This window comes from Aulonocara stuartgranti (genome assembly GCF_965226115.1).
Source record: "Aulonocara stuartgranti genome assembly, chromosome: 19".
In the NCBI taxonomy this organism is placed as follows: Eukaryota; Metazoa; Chordata; class Actinopteri; order Cichliformes; family Cichlidae; genus Aulonocara; species Aulonocara stuartgranti.
In genome coordinates, this window is record NC_138955.1 from 5,445,763 (window position 1) to 5,465,967 (window position 20,205).

At 43.7% G+C, this 20,205-nt stretch overlaps 3 protein-coding genes across 5 annotated transcripts in view; 2 read left to right on the top strand and 1 right to left on the bottom strand.

Annotated features, from left to right (window-relative positions):
• On the bottom strand, positions 1–2,581 carry znf593 (zinc finger protein 593). 3 transcript variants are annotated; one of them, XM_082516093.1, is made up of 5 exons: positions 2,490–2,578; positions 1,769–1,868; positions 1,325–1,539; positions 828–890; positions 1–732 (listed from the first exon to the last, which is right to left on the bottom strand). In XM_082516093.1, exons 3-5 carry the CDS (start codon positions 1,522–1,524, stop codon positions 606–608), a joined length of 390 nt encoding a protein of 129 aa, XP_082372219.1. In that variant the 5' UTR covers positions 1,525–1,539; positions 1,769–1,868; positions 2,490–2,578; the 3' UTR covers positions 1–605. The 3 variants fall into 3 exon arrangements, with proteins under 3 accessions (XP_082372219.1, XP_082372221.1, XP_082372220.1); XM_082516095.1 differs by lacking the exon at positions 1,769–1,868 and having other exon boundaries at positions 2,490–2,581; XM_082516094.1 differs by lacking the exons at positions 1,769–1,868; positions 2,490–2,578 and adding an exon at positions 1,673–1,697.
• Positions 2,549–20,205, top strand: part of rlf (RLF zinc finger) — a gene marked incomplete at its 5' end in the record, with an annotated part of 26,812 nt that continues 9,155 nt past the window's right edge. The window contains 5 exons of the mRNA XM_082516086.1: positions 2,549–2,776; positions 4,632–4,786; positions 13,792–13,873; positions 14,944–15,079; positions 15,190–15,392. Coding sequence (XP_082372212.1) covers positions 2,549–2,776; positions 4,632–4,786; positions 13,792–13,873; positions 14,944–15,079; positions 15,190–15,392 — 804 coding nt within the window. The remainder of the gene's footprint in view (positions 2,777–4,631; positions 4,787–13,791; positions 13,874–14,943; positions 15,080–15,189; positions 15,393–20,205) is intronic.
• LOC309695439 (craniofacial development protein 2-like) lies at positions 15,827–19,441 on the top strand (the record flags this gene model as incomplete). The annotated part of the gene is made up of 2 exons (XM_082516091.1): positions 15,827–16,179; positions 16,836–19,441. Exon 2 carries the CDS (start codon positions 18,185–18,187, stop codon positions 19,439–19,441), a length of 1,257 nt encoding a protein of 418 aa, XP_082372217.1. The 5' UTR covers positions 15,827–16,179; positions 16,836–18,184.

Below are 20,205 nucleotides of genomic sequence, written 5' to 3' on the forward strand. Positions count from 1 at the left end.
TGTTGTCTCAAGATTGTTTAATTAAGAACATTTAGAAGTTTAACGAGGTATAAGTTAGCCTGGTCGCAGACATCTGAATCACTATGCACATCTCCAATTCCCTCCATTTGAAGCAGTAACAAAATAAGGTCTACAGTACACAGCAGAATTACATTTTCTATCAATAGTCAAACTTAGTTAACTGTCCAGTATTTTAAATGAACAACTAGAGTGAAAAATAAATATTACTTTGTGTACAGAAATGCATGTTTTCCTCTATTTCTTTGTCTGGTAAGTTCAGGTACAGCTCTAACTGCACTGCTGTACTCCACATGTGTAATGTGACTTAATCAACTCCACAAAATGTATTATTGTAGAAAACATTCCACCATCCTTTGTATTTACATAGGCAGACAATGCATCTGATTGTAAGGAGAAGTCTTCTGAACTTGGTGATGGAAGTTTAACAACCACGTTTCTCACAGCTGGCTGAAAAACAAACATTGTCTGTCACAAAAGGCATTTTCAGATTTGCTACTAAAGTATGTGACAACAATAACTGCAAGCATTAACTGCTAATGCCTCTTTTATGAGTTAATCAGTCTGTGGATTAATGTCAGAGGCTTTCATTCCATGTCCTCCTCTAATGGTTGGGTCTTCACTTCAACAACTTTTGGAGGGATGTATGAGCCCATGCCTGCTGCTCTCTCTGCCTCTTCCTGGGTGTAGGGCTCTTCTCTGAGCTGTTTCAGTCTGGATGGGGAAAAAAGGAGGTAAGCCATGAAACTTACATGGATAGGATTACGAGCTGTAAGTCCAAATATGTGACTGTAGAGTGGTCCGCTTACCGTTTTTTATGCACTTTAGTTTTGAAGTGCTCTTTCAAGGATCTCATATCCACAAAATATCTCCTGCAAAACAAGAAGAGCCATCACATTAAAATAAAATCTATATTTCTTAAAAATTTAACAGATGAACAGCTCACAGCATAAGAGAGTATAAGAAGAGGGCATTTCATTTTAAGGAAGCCATGAGGATCTGGAACCCTGGATTAGGACTGAAATTTGCTCGAATCATTCATCATTGGGTACGCCACCCTTTTCCAGCTGAGACCTGTGGCCTCAGACTTGGACAATACAGAATATTTCTCCATTCCAGCTTTTCATATGGGAAGATTTACTTCTTTTCCAACCCCAATGGGAAAAGTTCGGCAGAACTTAAGGTGAAATATTAAATATCTTACTAAAGGAAATACTGATGAAGACTAAGAGTTTAGTAAGCAGCATATATATCAAGCAAAGTCAGTTAACAGATGGACTGTTACAGTAAACAGAGAAATACCTACGCGCAGTGTAAGCAGTAGTGTTGTGCACATCCGGTTACATCGTAGTCAACCTCCTGATGCAGCAGTTTAGCAGCCGTGTCAGGCTTCATGTCTGAGTGGATCTGATCCAGGTCTTTGGTCCTGCGCTTTGTCTTCCAGGTCTTTGCAATGTTCTTCTTCTTGCCATTGTTGTGGTTTCGGGTTTGTTTGGACTTCCCCATGATAACCAGTTGGTACTGTGTGAAACAAAAGGGTTTTAAACACCCAAAATGAACGCAGACACGTCACAGACTTGTGTCAACATTAAAATCTTTCGATTGTTTCACTGATACTTCCCAGTTAATATTCTTAGAATCTATTTACAAATACCGATCAAAAATATGCGTTCAACGTCTAATCAATCGTTACTGCAGCCGATCTACATCTAATAAGCCGTCGCAGATGTTATTTTCAGACTTTGCTTACCTTCCACACGTGTGACCGAGAGAAGTGAAATCTATTTCCGGGTCAATGGAGTAGAACGATACTACGCAGTCACCTCCAGAGGGCGCGAAACTCCCGGTCTCTAACAGTGGGGCGATAATAAAAACACCTTAACTATTTTAATTTAAACGCTAACAAAATTATATTTAATCGTAATTCACTTCAGATTAACATTTATTTTCCTAGAATATCGGATTTTTACTAATAGCGCTAGCTGAGCACTTATTTGGCATGCAGTTTTAGCGAAAAATTGCCACCGAAGTTGAATAAAGTTGAATAATATTTGATCAACCAATTATTACGATTTTTTTTTTTTGGGGGGGGGGGGGGGGGGTACAGTGCAGTTGATTTTTTTCTGGTCTGATAAACTGTCAGGTGTGTTATGCTCTATGTCACGCTACCTTTTGGTGCTTTGCGTAACTATCAGTGTCAGTGTACCACCCGAGAAAAACTGTAATAAAGGTTATTATTTTCAGACTGAAAAAAATAGAATAGAAAGAGATGGATGTAAGAAAAAGCACACAGAGCTAAAATCAAGCAGAATAACTGAATTACTGTTCGCATAAATTTAGAGAGCAAAGTTTATATTGGATAGAAAATAAAGTATATCGATATTGCGGTTAAAAAGGAATAGCAACAACGGCCTGAATATAACAGTACAAGCCCACTTTGTATTTCTGCTCTTACCACCCCCTCTACTTACTTTTCAGGTGATCTTGGTGTCAGTTCAGCTGATGTATTTAAATATTCCGACAGCATTGAATGGGGTCGTCAGACTGCACTGCATACGCGCTGTGGTGGAGAGTGAAGATGGCGGAGAATAATGTCGAACCAGAGCACGAATGGAGCGACTGGGCCCTGGACACGGCCGAAGATACCCTAGTTGCAATGGAAAACCTGCTGGCCACACTGAGAGCTTTCGAGGACGTTCTCAGGCAACAAGAAATCTCCGTAGCGTCTTCCACGGAGTACTGCGATAACTTCTGTCAGGTAATGTGTACATGCAGCATCGAAGCTACAATTAGCCTATCGTTAGCTCACCGAGGACTGTTTTTTTCCCTCTCGCATCCCGCAAGCAGAATTACCAGCAACGATTGCTGGCCTGTTAGCTAACTGGCCAAGTTTAGGTTAGGATTACACCCAATTGCAGTACGTTTATTTTTGCATATGCTTTTGTGTTTTTTGTCATTATTATTATTATTATTTTTACACCCAAACAACTCACGGCCGTTGGACTTATTTGCAGCTCAGTGATTTGTTGCTCAATTTGCAGGTTCGAGTCGCCTTACATTCAAAGATCAAAGGTCTTTTAGCTTTGCTTTATTTGGGAAGTGATTATGGTGGCAACGAAGAAAATGTAATACAGATGTTTGTATGAATTTATTGACACAGTTTGCAGATCATGTATTACTGCATGCCTGTGGGGCGGGGCAGCGTCGAGATATGTTTATCATAATATTTTTGTTGTTGGGGGGCGTTTAGCTACTAAGGAGTGTTGCATTTTGACCACTTTCAAGAAAATACGCTTTTCCTGTGCTCTTGAAATGTGACAGTTTCTAAACCTGCGCATCTGTCAGTTACGACAATGGAGATTTTTAGTCTCCCTTAAAGAAATCTTAGATTGGAGTCCAGTTAAAACACAAATCTAGTCATCATGGTAGGGAAATTACTGTGGCTTCCGCTTTCTAAAGGATCTGATTTAACTAAAAACTAGGTATCACTTTCATTTTTGCTGCTTAAGGGACTCTGCAAGTTTTTCAACCATTAGAGAGCTTCCCTTGAAACCTGTTCAGCAGCCTTTGAGAATGGTATAGCAGGAGTAATTCATTAGCTAGTTCACCCTGACAGGTCTGCTTTTGAATATTTCTCAATGATTTCAACAGCTCTAACTTCCCCCTTATAAGTAAGTTGAAAGATTGTATGCGTTCCCATGTTTGGTGTTGGTAACTGTGTAAAATGACACTTGATTTAACACTAAAACTCAATTTCAGTACAGTTTTAACTTCAATCTTCCAGGTTTTCGTAAAACAAAGGCAAAAAGATCTGTGTGACTCCCAATTCCAGTCGGAAATCTCAGGGATGTAATTAGTACACTGATGTAGGTCTTTAGGGCCTAGACTTTATTCCTACCTTCCTTTGAGAGGGTACTGTATATTTAGACAGAGGGGAATTAATTTAGTGCCTCTGTGGGCACGAGAACCACCTAGAAAAGTTCCTTCTATCTGGCAAATGAGACTCCTGGGATGCTGATAGCGCTATGATGATTTAATGTGTATACCCACCAACTACAAGCAGGTGACAGATGGGTGTAGATGTTGACTTCTCTGTTCCTGAAGGACAGCTGATCGCTGAGTATTTGCGCGAAACGAGACCTTCCTCCCTGTTAACAGTAAATGTTGAGTTATATAAAACACCTGTTTCTTGTAGGTAATATTAATTTAATTAATTGAATTTGATTCTGTTTTAAATTGTGTGAAATTATACCAGGTTGAATCATCCCAAGAACTCAAATTTAATGGTCATATACAGTATGAGATCATTATGTATGTGTGATGATCATGTACTGTATGAAGTCTTCCTTCCTTTTTTTGTTTTAAAGCAACAGTTAAGTCCCATCAGGCCCAATCTGGAGCACAGCAGGCACACACCAGACAGTGTGTCAGCTGGGATCAATCAGGTATAGACAGGCATCTCCCTAAGGTGAAAACCTTTGATCATCCATGGCAAATGCTTCCTCTTCTGGTTGTAGTTTTTGAACATTGCTACTACATATTTCTACTCTACTTTCAAATCTGCTTCATCAACAATTTTTTTCAGTTTCTGATGCCTTTGTGTGTCTTTGCAGGCACTGATGCACTATGCTGGAAGCAGGAATTCCATGGAACATGGGCTGCCTCTTCTGGAGGTCTACTGTCTGTCCATAAACTGCTTTGCTTCAGCTCGATCCCACCTCACGGCAGAGTCCGACAGAGTGGCCCTCGTTTTGAAGCGGCTAGCTTTGTGAGTACTGTAAAATATACTGAATTATGAGAGATAAGCAATTGATTATCTCATGAGAATGTGTGCGAGGTGTCATAGGTGTCAAAGTAGTTTGAATGTCTGGTTTATGCATGGGAGCAATTTGAAATCATTTCAATATAACTTGTATAGACAAAGACTATACGTATTGTGTGCATGTGTAATAGTCATATCACAACAAATGTCATGTCAGGTATATCAAACTCAGTTATTATGCTTTGAAACAAAAGGAATACCAACATGTTTTTTTACTAGTGTAACTTAATGTTTTTGGATACACAGCCTTTTTTTTTTTTTTTTTTTTTTTTAATTTTAACATTACAAAAATCGCCTCGTTTCACGCCGACAGAAATGCAGCTCTGTGCAGTAAGACTCGCGGTGGCGGCTTGTGTGTTTACATCAACGAGAAATGGTGCAAGAACTCTGTGCTAGTCTCTAGTTATTGCTCATCGCTGGTGGAGTTTGTGACTGTTAGATGCAGACCTTTTTACTTACCACGGGAATTCACCACTGTTTTCATTATCGGAGTGTACATTCCACCTAGCGCTAATGCTAAGGAAGCGCTATGGGAATTGTATACAAAGATCAGTGAACTGCAAAATACACACCCGGATGGACTGTTTATTGTTGCTGGGGACTTCAACCATGCAAATCTCAAGTCAGTGCTTCCTAGATTCCATCAGTATGTGGACTTTGCAACGAGGGGAGAAAACACGCTGGATCTTGTTTACACAAACATCCCCGGCGCATATCGGGCAGAGCCCCGCCCCCACCTCGGCTACTCAGACCACATCTCTGTTATGCTAATTCCAGCATACAGACCACTCGTCAGGCGATCAAAACCGGTTCTGAAGCAGGTGAAAACCTGGCCAGCAGGAGCCATCTCTGCTCTTCAGGACTGTTTTGAGAGCACTGACTGGAACATGTTTAGAGAGGCTGCAACTTACGGCGACTTCACTGACTTGGAGGAGTACACATCATCAGTGTCCAGCTATATCAACAAGTGCACCGATGACGTCACTGTCTCCAAGATCATCATCTCACGACCCAACCAGAAACCGTGGATTACTGCGGAAGTGCGTGCACTTCTAAGGACCCGAGACTCTGCCTTCAAAGAGGGAGATAAGGTGGCGCTTAGAAGAGCGAGGGCTGAACTTTCTCGGGCCATCAGAGAGGCGAAGCGCGCACACGCCCAGAGAATCCACAACCACTTTAAGGACAGCGGCGACACACGACGCATGTGGCAGGGCTTACAAGCCATCGCTAACTACAGGACGACACCACCTGCCTGTGACAGTGACGGCTCCCTCCCAGATGTGCTTAACAACTTCTATGCTCGGTTCGACAGGCAGAACGACGTGGCGGCGAGGAAGACCACCCCTCCTCCGAACGACCAGGTCCTGTGTCTCACTACAGCTGAGGTGAGGAAAACTCTACGCAGAGTCAATCCACGTAAAGCTGCTGGACCAGACAACATCCCAGGCAGAGTGCTCAGAGAATGTGCTGATCAGCTGGCAAATGTTCTCACCGACATCTTCAACATCTCTCTGAGCAGTGCCGTTGTCCCCACGTGCTTCAAGGCCACCACCATCGTCCCCGTGCCCAAGAAGTCTTCTGTGTCCTGTCTCAATGACTACCGCCCTATCGCACTTACACCCACCATCATGAAGTGCTTCGAACGGCTCGTCATGAGACACATCAAGACCCTGCTGCCCCCCTCACTGGACCCAATGCAATTTGCATACCGCCATAACCGCTCAACGGACGACGCCATCTCCACTGCACTCCATCTTGCCCTGACACACTTGGACAAGAAGGACTCACACGTCCGAATGCTGTACATAGATTTCAGCTCAGCATTTAACACGATCATCCCCCAACAACTGATCGGAAAGCTGAGCCTGTTGGGCCTGAACACCTCCCTCTGCAACTGGATCCTGGACTTTCTGACCGGAAGGCCTCAGTCAGTACGGATCGGGAACTGCACCTCCAGCACCACCACACTGAGCACTGGGGCCCCACAAGGCTGTGTGCTCAGTCCTCTGCTGTTCACACTGCTGACTCATGACTGTGTAGCAACACACAGTTCAAATCACATCATTAAATTCGCTGATGACACGACCGTGGTGGGTCTCATTAGCAAGAACGACGAGTCAGCGTACAGAGAGGAAGTGCAGAGACTAACGGACTGGTGTAAGGACAACAACCTGTCTCTGAATGTTGACAAGACAAAAGAGATGGTTGTTGACTTTAGGAGGACACGAGGCGACCACTCACCGCTGAGCATCAACGGCTCCTCTGTGGAGATCGTTGACAGCACCAAATTCCTGGGTGTACACCTGGAGAAGGACCTCGGCTGGTCCCTCAACACCAGCTCCCTGCACAAGAAAGCCCAACAGCGTCTCTTCTTTCTGAGAAGACTGAGAAAGGCCCGGCTTCCACCACCGATCCTGACCACCTTCTATAGAGGAACTATTGAGAGCATCCTGAGCGGCTGCATCACTGTCTGGTTTGGGAGCTGTGCCATATCAGACCGCAAGACCCTACAGCGGATAGTGGGAACAGCAGAGAAGATCATCGGGGTCTCTCTACCCTCTATTGAGGACATCTACACCACACGCTGCATTCGCAAAGCCACCAGTATTGTGGCTGATCGGACACACCCCTCTCACACACTCTTTACACTCCTGCCATCTGGAAAAAGGTACCGATGCATTCGGGCACGCACATCCAGACTGTGCAACAGCTTTTTTCCACAAGCCATCCGTCTCCTCAGCAAAAAGGGACTGACTGATAAACACGCACACACACACATACACTAACATTATCACTCAGCTTAACTCAAATACCTCAAAACATTGAGACTGGACTGACTAACCAACACAAAGCGCAAACACACTGACCTACACCACCAAACCATCGCACACACCAACCTGTAAATGCTCTTTTGCACAATATTATTACTAGATATATTATATATATATATTTTTTTTGCACTAACTTGTCTTGTAGCACCTTGGTTCCTGGAGGAACGTTGTTTCGCCTCACTGTGTATTTTTAAACTGTATATGGTTGAAGTGACAATAAAGTTGAACTTGGAACTTGGAACTTGGAATCAACATTCTTGGTAGTGTGTCATACAGGCTCTGAGTGTGCACTGCAAAAGGAAGTGAAAGCACCAAACAGAAAAGAAATGCAGTAGACTAGAGAAGTGACTGAGTCTGATACAAACACCTCCTGCAGGATCAGATTGGGTTATTTTGCATGCGTTCTGTGGGGGTGGGCCACCTGAGACCTGTTCACAGTAACATCCCCCCCTTGTGCCTCATTCCCCACAGCGAGAGGGATGGGGCAGGTGGGCCTGTCCTCTCTCTGTCTACTAGTTTCCAGTGAATAGCTCTTCTGAGAGTTTGTGTCTTCAGCTTTCATCTTCTCTGGTTAGACAGGAAGCCTGTTTACTACAGTTCTATTGCAGGGCTCCATCTTTTACCACTTGCAAACGGCTTTACCTGCAGCACCACCGAGAGAGCAGTTTTACACGAACAATATCCTCACTCCTGATCAGAGAAGCAATAATACCAATTCCTCAATCAGCAGGCAAATCATTTGGTCAAAACATATTTTATATTAATAAAATTCAAGAAAGGATTGTTTTACACAGATTATAAAAACACATTTTCCTTTATTTTTTTTTAATTTTTTATATTGTTTTCTCTACAGCTGCACTCCCCTCAGCTTCTTCAATTATTTACAAAGTCCTTAATAGCCTGCTCACTCAACTTTGTCTAATGTAGCTCAAATTCAAGCATTTTCTGTAAACTCAAGTCATTACACCTATACAGCAGGCTTGTGCTGTCTGAAAATGAGATCAAGCGTTGACAATTAAAGACACCAACGCTGATTGTTTCTTTCCTAAGTGGTAATAACTATTAACCAGTGGGAGTGAGTCTAGTCTCCCTCTTTTCCATCTGCCAATCCTCACAAGTACACTTTGCAATCTGACTAAATGCTTTATTCGTGTTCTCCATATGCCTGCCGCTATTCCGAGGCACTGATGATCCTGGCGCTTTTTTCCGTTCAGCCTTCTTAACATGTCTTTTTCTGTTGGGTTCAGTTTTATTTTTTGTTTCAGTTTCGCTTCCTTTTTTTTCTTTCTTTGCTTTGCTTAATAAATTCAAAGCAGAACATGGAGTTGGGGAGAATGTACAAATGAAATATTCCAGATACGTCATTGGTCTAAGAACATTAAACAAATGTTTTTGCAGTATGTATATCAATGACTGTGTGCGTGTGGTTTTTTTTTTTTTTTTTTTTTTTTTTTTTTTTCCCCCCATATTTGAATGGGTAACGAAACGCCAATAAAGCACTCGTCCTGTAGAGTGAGCAAAGCTTTTATATGCATACAGGAGTCCAGAAAGAGACATAGTACAATAGGTGGCTTTCCTAATATGAAAGACTTTTAGCTTTCTCACAACAGTCCGAGTACAAACAAGAAACTAAATATTATGGAAATCCTCCAACCGATTTGGTGCAATTGCAGCCTGCCTCTGCCCAGGGCATAAAAGTACATTTATACGTTGAAAATGGGAAAACATTGCTGAAATATAGAGGGTAAATTGCCAACACAGGAAATAAGTGGTTTTGTAAATTGATGTAAATGTCACAGCTATGGTTTAAATCTGAGGTATGCAGTGATACTAAGTGTAAAACGTAAGCAGTGGTAACTGTAATAATAACCTCAGCTAATTTTGTTCTTCATTTTGTGCACAGTTATATGCATGCTGTGCTTCCTGGTACTAACTGATGATTATTATTATTATTATTATTATTATTTATTTTTTTTAAAGGCTATAGCATTATTGGTTTTGTCATTTAAAAATATTAGTTTAAGTAACTGTCATTTGCAAACCAAAACAAAAAGAAATCAAAGCTCACACTGACTGGGATTGAGTGGCTGTTGTTTGGGATTAGATGTGCTTCAAGACGTCCTTGAAGGGGCATTAAAGGTCTCGTACTACAAATGAGTTATCTAAGATATTTTGTGACTTTCTCAACATGAGCTGAACTAGGTCAGAGATTTGTGCCTTTGTGTTCATTGCTAGGACCAGTCATACGTCTTCAGCCAGGAAAGGTTTAGAGGCATGATAAGATAAGATAAGATAGAACTTTATTAATCCCTCGGGTGGGTTCCTCTGGGAAATTCGACTTCCAAAAAAAGCACAGCAACGACCGAAGTTACAGTTACAGAACTGTTATATATATATACACACACACACACACACACACACACACACACACACACACACACACACACACACACACACACACACACACACACACACACACACACACACATATATAAATACAGAGACAAATATAAATAAAATATACAAAGGGGATAAATAGAATAAATAGGAATAAAAAATAAAAATACAAGTGAATTGCACATTTCAAGTATTGAGTCTATTGCACTGTTGACTATTTACAAAAAGTATTGCACAAGGTATTGTACAGTGAGGTGCAGAGGCACTGCAGCTTAGTTGTTCCCCCCTCCTTTGTCCTCCTGTTTCCCCTCCCTCTCCCCTCCAGAGAGGAGTTAAACAGTCTGATGGCGTGTGGGACAAAGGAGTTTTTAAGTCTGTTAGTTCTTGTCTTGGGGAGAAGCAACCTGTCACTGAACAGACTCTTCTGATTGTTTATGGCCGTGTGCAGAGGATGCCCAGCATTGTTCATAATGTCCATCAGTTTCTTTAATGTCCTTTTCTCTGCCACTGTCACCAGAGTGTCCAGCTTCATGCCGACCACAGAGCTAGCCCTCCTGATCAGTTTCTCCAGCCTGGATGAGTCCCTCTTTGCTGTGCTGCTCCCCCAGCACACCACAGCATAGAAAAGTACTCCAGCAGCCACTGACTGGTAAAACATCCTCAGGAGCTTCCTGCAGATGTTAAAAGACCTCAGCCTCCTGAGGAAGTACAGTCGGCTTTGGGCTTTTTTTATACAGGTGCTCTGTGTTGCATGACCAGTCCAGTTTATTGTCCACCCACAGCCCGAGGTACTTGTACTTGTTGACCACCTCCACCTCCTCCCCCTCTATCTGAACTGGCAGTGGACCTTCTCTGGACCTCCCGAAGTCCACAACCAGTTCCTTAGTCTTTGAGGTGTTGAGTTGCAGGTGGTTTGTGTGACTCCATGCGACAAAGTTCCTCACCAGACTTCTGTACTCCTCTTCCTGATCATCCCAGATACACCCCATGATGGCCGTGTCATCTGCAAACTTCTGAATATGGCATAATTCAGAGTTGTAGCAGAAGTCAGAGGTGTACAGGGTGAAGAGAAGAGGGGACAGCACAGTTCCCTGTGGTGCTCCTGTGCTGCTGACCACTGTGTCAGACGTGATGTCCTTCAGCCTGACGTACTGTGGTCTGTCGGTGAGGTAGATCCAAGCCACCAGGCAGGGGTCCACCTCCATCCTGTTCAGTTTTTCCTGAAGCATACAGGGCCGGATGGTATTAAAGGCACTGGAAAAGTCAAGAAACAGGATCCTGACCGTGCCTTTTCCCCCATCCAGGTGTGAGTGGGCTCTGTGTAGGAGGTACAGGATGGCATCCTCCACTCCGACACCCACCTTGTATGCAAACTGTAGTGGGTCCTGGGCATGTTGTACCTGTGGTCGGAGGAGGTTGAGGAAGAGCCGCTCTAGAGTCTTCATAAGATGTGACGTCAGTGCCACCGGTCGGAAGTCATTCAGCTCATTGGGCCGGTTCTTTTTGGGGACCGGGACGATGCAGGATGTCTTCCATAGGGCGGGCACTCTCCCCAGTCGCAGACTGAGGTTGAAGACTCGTTGTAGCGGCTCCCCAAGTTCAGCAGCACACGCCTTAAGCATCCTAGGACACACCTTGTCTGGGCCTGCTGCCTTTCTGGGGCGAAGCTTCCTCAGTTGCCTCCTGACCTGATCCACTGTGACACTGGGAGATGTTTGGGAGGAGGGGAGGGGGGGAGATGTCTTGCTGCTGAGAGAGGGATTGGAGGAGGGGGGTGTCATGGTGTCAGGAAGGGGGGGAAGCGAGGGAGGTGTAGGGAGTTGTCTCATTACATGTGCACTGAAAATCCACTGTTATCCTGAATAAACTGTATTAGTCATGTGAACGGTATGTTAAACTTCTTCAGCATGCTGATTTGTTTTTAGGTTTAAAAACACTGTTTGAATGCACATTTTGTTTACCTGTTTTTGCTGCAGTTTGCAACATGTGGCCGCTTGCTTGTACACAAACTACACAACAATTTGCAATGCTAGGTTAGTGATGAAGAAAAGCATACATTTCTGGTTAGGAGGGATGCACATACTTGTAAACATGGAATGCTGTTGTTGTTTTGTTTTTTGGGAGTTTTTTTTTTTCTTTTCTTGAGGTAGCTAAAAGAATCTGTGGGCAGTCACAGACTGCCAGTCTACATGTAGAGGGTGTGCTTTGTCAGATGGAGTGGGCTACTCTTGCTTATGTTGTTGTTGGTCTGTTAGCCAGCCATGGAGAAGAGCCAAGTTATAACATACAAAGACCTTAAGTGAAATCAGCCCACTTATTAACTGACACGTAAAGCGCAGTTATGGTGGTTAAAACCAATATGCTATCTGAACAGAAACTCGTATGTGAATGGACACATTTGTATAACCATTATTTGGTAATTAGACAATTTGTGTGCAAATATCTTTACACAAGCCTACAGAATGGTGCTTGAAGAATTAAAAAAAGCTGTGGACGTACGGTCAAACGAGTTGGCCACTGCTGAAAATGTTTTGATGCAACGAAACAAAATAATTGAAGCACCTTCACTTTTCAATATTTGTGTACTATGCAGTTATTGTCACTGACGTCATAGCGAGAAGATTTTGTATCTGGTCAGCTGCAGTGTTTCAGTGTGTTTGCATGTTCTCCATAGGTCCGTGTGGGTTCTCTCTGGATGCTCCAGCTTCCCACCACAATTGTAGTTGTCTGTGGATGTGGGTATAAATGGTTGCCTCTCTCTTTTTGCCAGCAACCGGCTGTCTGTTGAAGGCGCACCCCACTCTAATGTCAGCGGTAATAGGCTTCAGGGGATCCTTGTCCAACAAGGATCCCCTGAAGCCTAAGTTCAAAGCTTGAACTTGAGATGATTATTCATGCTTTTATTTCCTCTCGTTTAGACTACTCTAACGGCCTTTTTACTTGTTTTAACAAATCAGCCTTAAATTGTCTTCAGACTGTGCAGAATGCTGCAGCACGTCTCTTAACAGGCACCAAGAGAAGATCGCATATCACTCCAGTCTTGGCCTCCCTTCACTGGTTGCCTGTAAATTTTAGGTTTCATTTTAAAATTTTAGTTCTAACCTTTAGGGCCCTACATGGTCAGGCTCCTCAATATTTATCTGACCTGCTGAAACCACATGCATCTTCTCGGGCTTTAAGGTCATTAGATCAGAGACTGCTGGTGGTACCGCGCACTCGTTTTAAAACTCGTGGTGATCGGGCCTTTCAGACTGTGGTACCACGGTTGTGGAATTCTCTCCCACTGTCTCTTCGCTGCACGGACTCCATTGATTCTTTTAAGAAACAGCTGAAGACATTTTTATTTAGAAAAGCATTTGATTAATTTCTTATGCTGTTTTTATAGTTTTATTGTTTTACATTGTTTTATTTACTGTTATATTGTTTTTATATTCCCATTTCCTGTGTTGTAAAGCACTTTGTGATTTTTATCTGTGAAAAGCGCTATATAAATAAATTTTACTTACTTATAAGGATATTAATTGGCATGCACACAGATCCATGTGTACAGGAATATTAGTGAATATTAATATTGAATTATTAGGAACACTGCCTTGTAGGGGGGCGGCCATGGTGGCTTGAAGGTTGGATCATACTCTGCACACTCTTCATACTGTCGTTGGCTGTTCTGTTTTGCACTGTTTTATTATAGTGTCATAAAACATCTCCTTGTTTTTACTACAGGAGCTGTTTTGAACTGTTGCTGTCAGTGCCTGAGAATGAAATCCCATATGAAGCCTGGGTTCAGTTCCACCACTCTGTTCAGGTACAGGACCTTCAAAGCATTGTTTGCTGATGGGTGACTGCATAGAGAAAAGTAAATTTGTGTGTGTCTGTGAAGGGGGGGGTCAAGTTGAGTCTTTGGGCGTTTTCTGTAAAAGCCCTCCTAAAAGTAAACCCAAAGACGAGCTGTTTCAAATTGGTGTGGACAGCATTGTTTTGTTTTTATTTACCCCGTGGTGAGTCTAAAACATCTGTCTTTATAACCTCTCACTCTTCACAGGTTGTCAAATCTGTACTTCAATATGAAACCAATCTAGGTGTGAATATCTTCAGTATCAGGCTTGAAATAGTTAGTTATTTTCTTAAAGGATTTAAAGATACAAGACTTAAAAAGAATAGTGTTTCAATTTTTCTTACATTCAGCAGTTTTGTTTCCAAAGGATGAAGTGAAGCGCTTCCGTCTCATGGAGTGGGTCGCATGGCTGTGGACTTGATTTCTTGTGGCAAATGTGCACTGAAGAGTTGGCAGAATACGTTGCTAAATTGATTCAATATGTTCAAGCTGAGCAAAACTGTGACATACTGAGAAGATTTATGGGAATGTAATAGCTCTGTAGCTGAAGTCTCATATAGGTTTTTAAGTACTCTTACTTTCTTTGATACTAGATTTTGGGCTGCGAAGTCACTATATTAAGTTTAGTTCACCCACATGCTGAATGACATTGATTGATTGATGACATTTCAAAAAGGAGAAAAAAAGTCTTAATTTCTACAGACAGACTTGTCAGCAAAGAAAAAGTAATTCTAAACCAGGCTGTGCTGAGCTGTCACCTGTTTTCCTTTTTAGATGTGAACAGTGACAAACGTTTCGCTTGGTGTAGAGCAGATAATGAAATATCGCTTGTGCTGAATCACAAACTGTGACAGCCTTTTGAGTTGTTCATTTATCATTTTATCACACATCAACAGAGAGAAAGCAGCACTGCTGCCTCCATAAAGGGAACATAGCCCTTAATAATTATATTTTTTGTATTCATGAAAATGAATGTTTATAAAGATGCTGACCGAACAATGTTATTGTATTTAGCGTTACCATTTTTGTGTTGTGTGCAGATTGCCCATGATACCCTGCTACAGTATGGAAGCACAGACCTTCAAGCATTACTCCAAATCACAGGAGAGGGAGGGGCATGGAGCAACCCTGTCCTTACATCTCTCCTCACCGGGCAGCTGACTAACCCAGAAGAAGGTTAGGATCTAATCAACTAGGTTCTTTTTATTTGAAAACTATAGTTACTTAGAACTACGTTGGCTTTTTCTTTATTTGTGACTTGGATTTTGTTTGAATTCTGTCTTTAGTTAATGCATATATCAGCTTGGAGGGCGAGGGCTTCATGGAGATGCGGGTGAAACATCTGGAAAAGATGGGCGAGATTGCCAAAGCTGTGGTTTTGGCCAAAGCTTGCACTGAATGCAGCACCTTTTCTAATCAAGCCACGTTTCGTCAGACATATGTCTCCCTGCTTTGTCACCTGTTGCCCAACGAAGAGGCCATAATGGAGGTATTCCAGCAGTTTCTTTTTGTGAGCTGGGATTGGTTGCTTTGGTGACTTTTGGGTGTTTCAGTAAATTAATTAATGAGTTTCTACATTTATCATTTTCACCAAACCAACGTGAAGAGTATCAAAAATATAAGAAGCGTTCAGTGTGACACAGAATGTGTGCCAGGTGATCACGACTGATGGCCTCCCAAAGCTTTCAGAGGACAGACAAAAGCATCCATTCTTAGTATTCAGTCACACATACACAAGCAATCTGTAACTGATATTAGCTGATAAAGAAAAATGGGGCATATTTGCAAGTCAAATCTTTTTAGAATGAGTGTAAAAAATTTACCTATTCATAAGGGTTTTCTGCACTGACTCCAAAAATAGAGCTTCAAACCCACATGCAAATTGAGCTTTCAGTTTTCTGGCTTTCAGTTGGAGGACTCAGAAAATCCTCCAGCCGATAGAACATTTGGGTGCTTTGTGGCCTAGTTTCAGTTTGGCATTATATTGTATGCTGTAAAAGTGTTTTAGCCTGCTTCTTTGTACATAAATCTAACCCATGTGCACACAGAAGAACCTTAGCATAATAATTATTCTTTGTCAGTTACTATTGATAATTCCTGTACTAAGCAGTAGGGCTGGGCCATATTATACCGTTCACGGTAATACCGGTATAATGTTAGGCAACGATAGGAAAATGAAATATCGCGATAGAATGGGAGTAAAACGCGCATGCGCAGTGCCTTTGTTTTCATACGCACATGGCCGATTGTTGAGTGAAACAGATGAACCAGAATTGGTTTGTAAAAATGGTGCAACTTCCGTGATGTGGAACTGGTTTGGTGTTTGTCCGTCAGATACACAACAAAGCACATTTTTTTGCAGAACATGCAAGCGGCCGTTGTCATTGTCATATTTGTCGGACTAAGATGCTCTTAAATCTGGGAGTAATCTGGGTCCTAAACTCCGTATGCTTCAGGTCAAACAACACTGCAGCATCACTTAGAGTTAAAAACTGTCTAAATTCTTTCATCTTTAATAAAACGATCAGCATTGCTGCTTTACCAGGTGTAACTATAAAGTTTAACTTCCAGGCATCCATGAAAACAAAAGTTATTACATTTAACGGAGTTAGAAGTTAGCAGGAAGCTAGCGGAAGTTAGCTCGCTAGTTTCGCTAGTTACCTAAGCATGATATTGCATGTTCTGACTGAGAGATTTCTGAAAAAAATCAAACGTACAGCTCTGCTATCACTTCCAACATAAATGAAGACAGGAAACTAAACAGCAGTGACGTTTGTAGGGTTACTGAAGTTGGGCTAGCTGGTATATAATGATGTGCTACTTGATCGCTAGCGATACAGCTATGTTAGCATAACATAAACAGTGAAGCTGGAGGACGAACACTAACACTTTTCCACTTATAAAAGTTAACGTGAAGGTTCTTCATGGTTAGAGACAAATGCAATCGCATGGCAGGATGCTGTAAACGGACCAAACTTCAGTCAGGAGAACAACTGAGATAATCCATCCACAATACGAGGTTAGTCATTAATATACTGCAACAACATGGGAATAGAGCAGCTGCCAGAGAATTCAACATTAATGAATCAATGGTACAGAAGTGGAGGAAGCAAGAAGAATGAGTTTAATAAAGTTTGATTTATCTGACTGCTTTGTTTCGCTTAATGTGCCTTATAATCCCGTGCACCTTATGGTCCGAAAAATGCGTACTGCACACTGCAGTTTAATGTTGCAAAGCACCTATTTTTAACTTCAGTGGATATTATATATGGTTATGCTCAGGATATGTCAGCCCATTTCTACTGGAAATGCCTTTTGGTTAAACTTTCAGCAAGGAATTTGCATTTGCACTGTTACATTTTTATAAAGCTTTAATGTACATAAAAACCAGCTTCTTGTTTAAGTGAAAATAAATGGAAGGTTGTCTTTTTGCGCTAGTAATGTTGTGGAGTTGTATTTTGTCTCGCATCAATTATATCGTCGGTTATATCGTTATCGCAAATTTTCAAATATATATCGTGATAAATATTTTTGGCCATATCGCCCTGCTCTACTAAGCAGTGTTTGGATTTGTTTTACATGCTGTCTCCTTTTATTCTTTTGATTACAGTGTCTCGCCAGTGTTTCAGATAAAAGTGCAGACTAGGTATAGGATTTGCATGATCAGAAAAGAAAGAAGTGTAATTTTATTACACACACAGAGTTGTCAGTATGTTGGGCATTTTTTTTTTTTTATATTCATACAAAAGCCACACAGCTTTGAACTCGGGATAAAAAAATGATACAAAAATAGTTTTGTTTAATCAAACGGCTCACATTTCCACACATAATGTCTAAGTGAGCGAAGAAAGAGGCTATTATACTTTATAAATATAAAGCTGTGAAGAAAACTTGAGTCAGCGGTGCAGTGATATTTAGATCGAGTGTCCTATTGCATTTTCTGTGTGTGTGAGAGAGTGAAATGGAAAAATGGCCTTTTAAATAAATATAACATAATTTCTCTGCCATGAAGAGAGAACATTCATTATTATAATACAGTGAAGGAAAAAAAAGTTGTTGTTTTGTCAGGAGGAAGTTTTTAGTTTGCTCTCTTATACATTTTATAAATCAGACTAGTATGAGCTCCTCCTTGAATCGCTACCTTATCGTGGTGGAGGGGTTTGTGTGTCACAGGGATCCCAGGGGCTATGTTGTCTGGGGGCTTTTGCCCCCTGGTAGGGTCTCCCATGGCAAATTGGCCCTGGGTGAGGGACCAGACAAAGAGCGATTCATAAGACCCTTATGAAAAGGACACCGAGGGAACAGTTTACCCTGCCCGGGATAGGGTCACCGGGGCCTCGCCCTGGAGCCAGGCCCGGGGAGGGTGCCCGAGGGCGAGCGTCTGGTGGCCGGGCCTTAGTCCATGGGGCCCGGCCGGGCACAGCCCGAAGAGGAGACATGGGCCCATCCTCCCGCAGGCCCACCACCCGCAGGAGGCGCCATAGGGGTCGGGTGCATTGTGTGCCGGGTGGCGGCCAGGAGCAGAGGCCCTGGCGGACTGACCCCCGGCTGCCAAGACTGGCAATAGGGACATGGAATGTCACCTCTCTGGTGGGGAAGGAGCCTGAGTTAGTGCGTGAGGTTGAGAGGTACCGGCTAGATATAGTCGGGCTCACCTCTACACATGGCTTGGGCTCTGGAACCAGTCTCCTGGAGAGGGGCTGGACTCTGTCTCAGTCCGGAGTTGCCCCTGGTGAGAGGCGGCGGGCTGGGGTGGGTATCCTAATATCCCCTCGGCTTGCTGCCGGTACGTTGGGGTTTTTCCCGGTGGACGAGAGGGTTTGTTCCCTGCGCCTTAGGGTCGGGGAACGGGTCCTGACTGTCATCTGCGCTTATGCGCCGAGTGGCAGTTCAGAGTACCCAGCCTTCTTAGAGTCCCTGGGGGGGGGGGTGCTGGAGGGTGCTCCACCTGGAGACTCTGTTGTCCTGCTGGGAGACTTCAATGCTCACGTGGGTAACGACAGCGAGACCTGGAGGGGTGTGATTGGGAGGAACGGCCTCCCTGATCTGAACCCGAGCGGTGCTCTGTTATTGGACTTCTGTGCTAATCACAGTTTGGCCATAACGAACACCCTGTTCGAACATAAGAGTGTCCATAAGTGCACGTGGCACCAGGACGCTCTAGGCCGTAGGTCGATGATCGATTTTGTAATCGTATCAGCAGATCTGCGACCATGTGTTCTGGACACTCGGGTAAAGAGAGGGGCTGAGCTGTCAACTGATCACCACCTGGTGGTGAGTTGGATCAGGTGGCGGGGGAAGACGCTGGACAGACCTGGTGCACCTAAACGCGTAGTGAGGGTGTGCTGGGAACGTCTAGCAGAGGCCCCAGTCCGCGAGATCTTCAACGCACACCTCCGGCAGAGCTTCAACAGCATTCCGAGGGAGACTGGGGACATTGAGTCCGAATGGACCATGTTCAGCGTCTCCATTGCCGAAGCTGCTGCATTGAGCTGCGGCCGCAAGGTGGTTGGTGCCTGCCGTGGTGGTAATCCCTGAACCAATTGGTGGACACCAGAGGTGAAGGGAGCCACTAGGCTGAAGAAGGAGTCCTATTGGGCTTGGTTAGCCTGTGGGACTCCGGAGGCAGCCGACAGGTATCGACAGGCCAAGCGGAATGCGGCTCGGGCAGTGGCTGAAGCAAAAACTCGGGTGTGGGAGGAGTTCGGAGAGGCCATGGAAAAAGACTTTCGGACTGCCGCGAAGAGATTCTGGCAAACCGTCAGACGTCTCAGGAGGGGAAAGCGGTGCTCTACCTGCACTGTGTATAGTGCTGGCGGAGCGCTGCTGACGTCGACTGAGAAAATTGTCAGGCGGTGGAAGGAATACTTCGAGGACCTCCTTAATCCCACTGAGACGTCTTCCGAGGAGGAAGCAGAGTCTGGGGATGAGGGGAATGACCCGCCAATTTCCGGGGGCGAGGTCACTGAGGGAGTTAAACAACTCCTTGGTGGCAGAGCCCCTGGTGTTGATGAGGTCCGCCCCGAGTTCCTGAAGGCTCTGGACGTTGTAGGGCTGTCCTGGTTGACACGCCTCTGCAATGTTGCGTGGAGATCAGGGCAGTACCTGTGGACTGGCAGACCGGGGTGGTGGTCCCCATCTTTAAGAAAGGGGACCGGAGGGTGTGTTCCAACTACAGGGGGATCACACTCCTCAGCCTCCCTGGGAAAGTCTATGCCAGGGTGCTGGAAAGGAGAGTTCGTCCGTTAGTCGAACCTTGGATACAGGAGGAACAATGCGGTTTTCGTCCTGGTCGCGGAACA

Coding starts and splice junctions, on each gene's coding strand:
- znf593 (XM_082516095.1), bottom strand. CDS start 1,524: ATGGGGAAGTCCAAACAAACCCGAAACCACAACAATGGCAAGAAGAAG. Junction 891..1,324: donor CACTACTGCTTACACTGCGC/GTAGGTATTTCT, acceptor CTTGTTTTGCAG/GAGATATTTTGTGGATATGA. Junction 733..827: donor ACTAAAGTGCATAAAAAACG/GTAAGCGGACCA, acceptor TTCCCCATCCAG/ACTGAAACAGCTCAGAGAAG.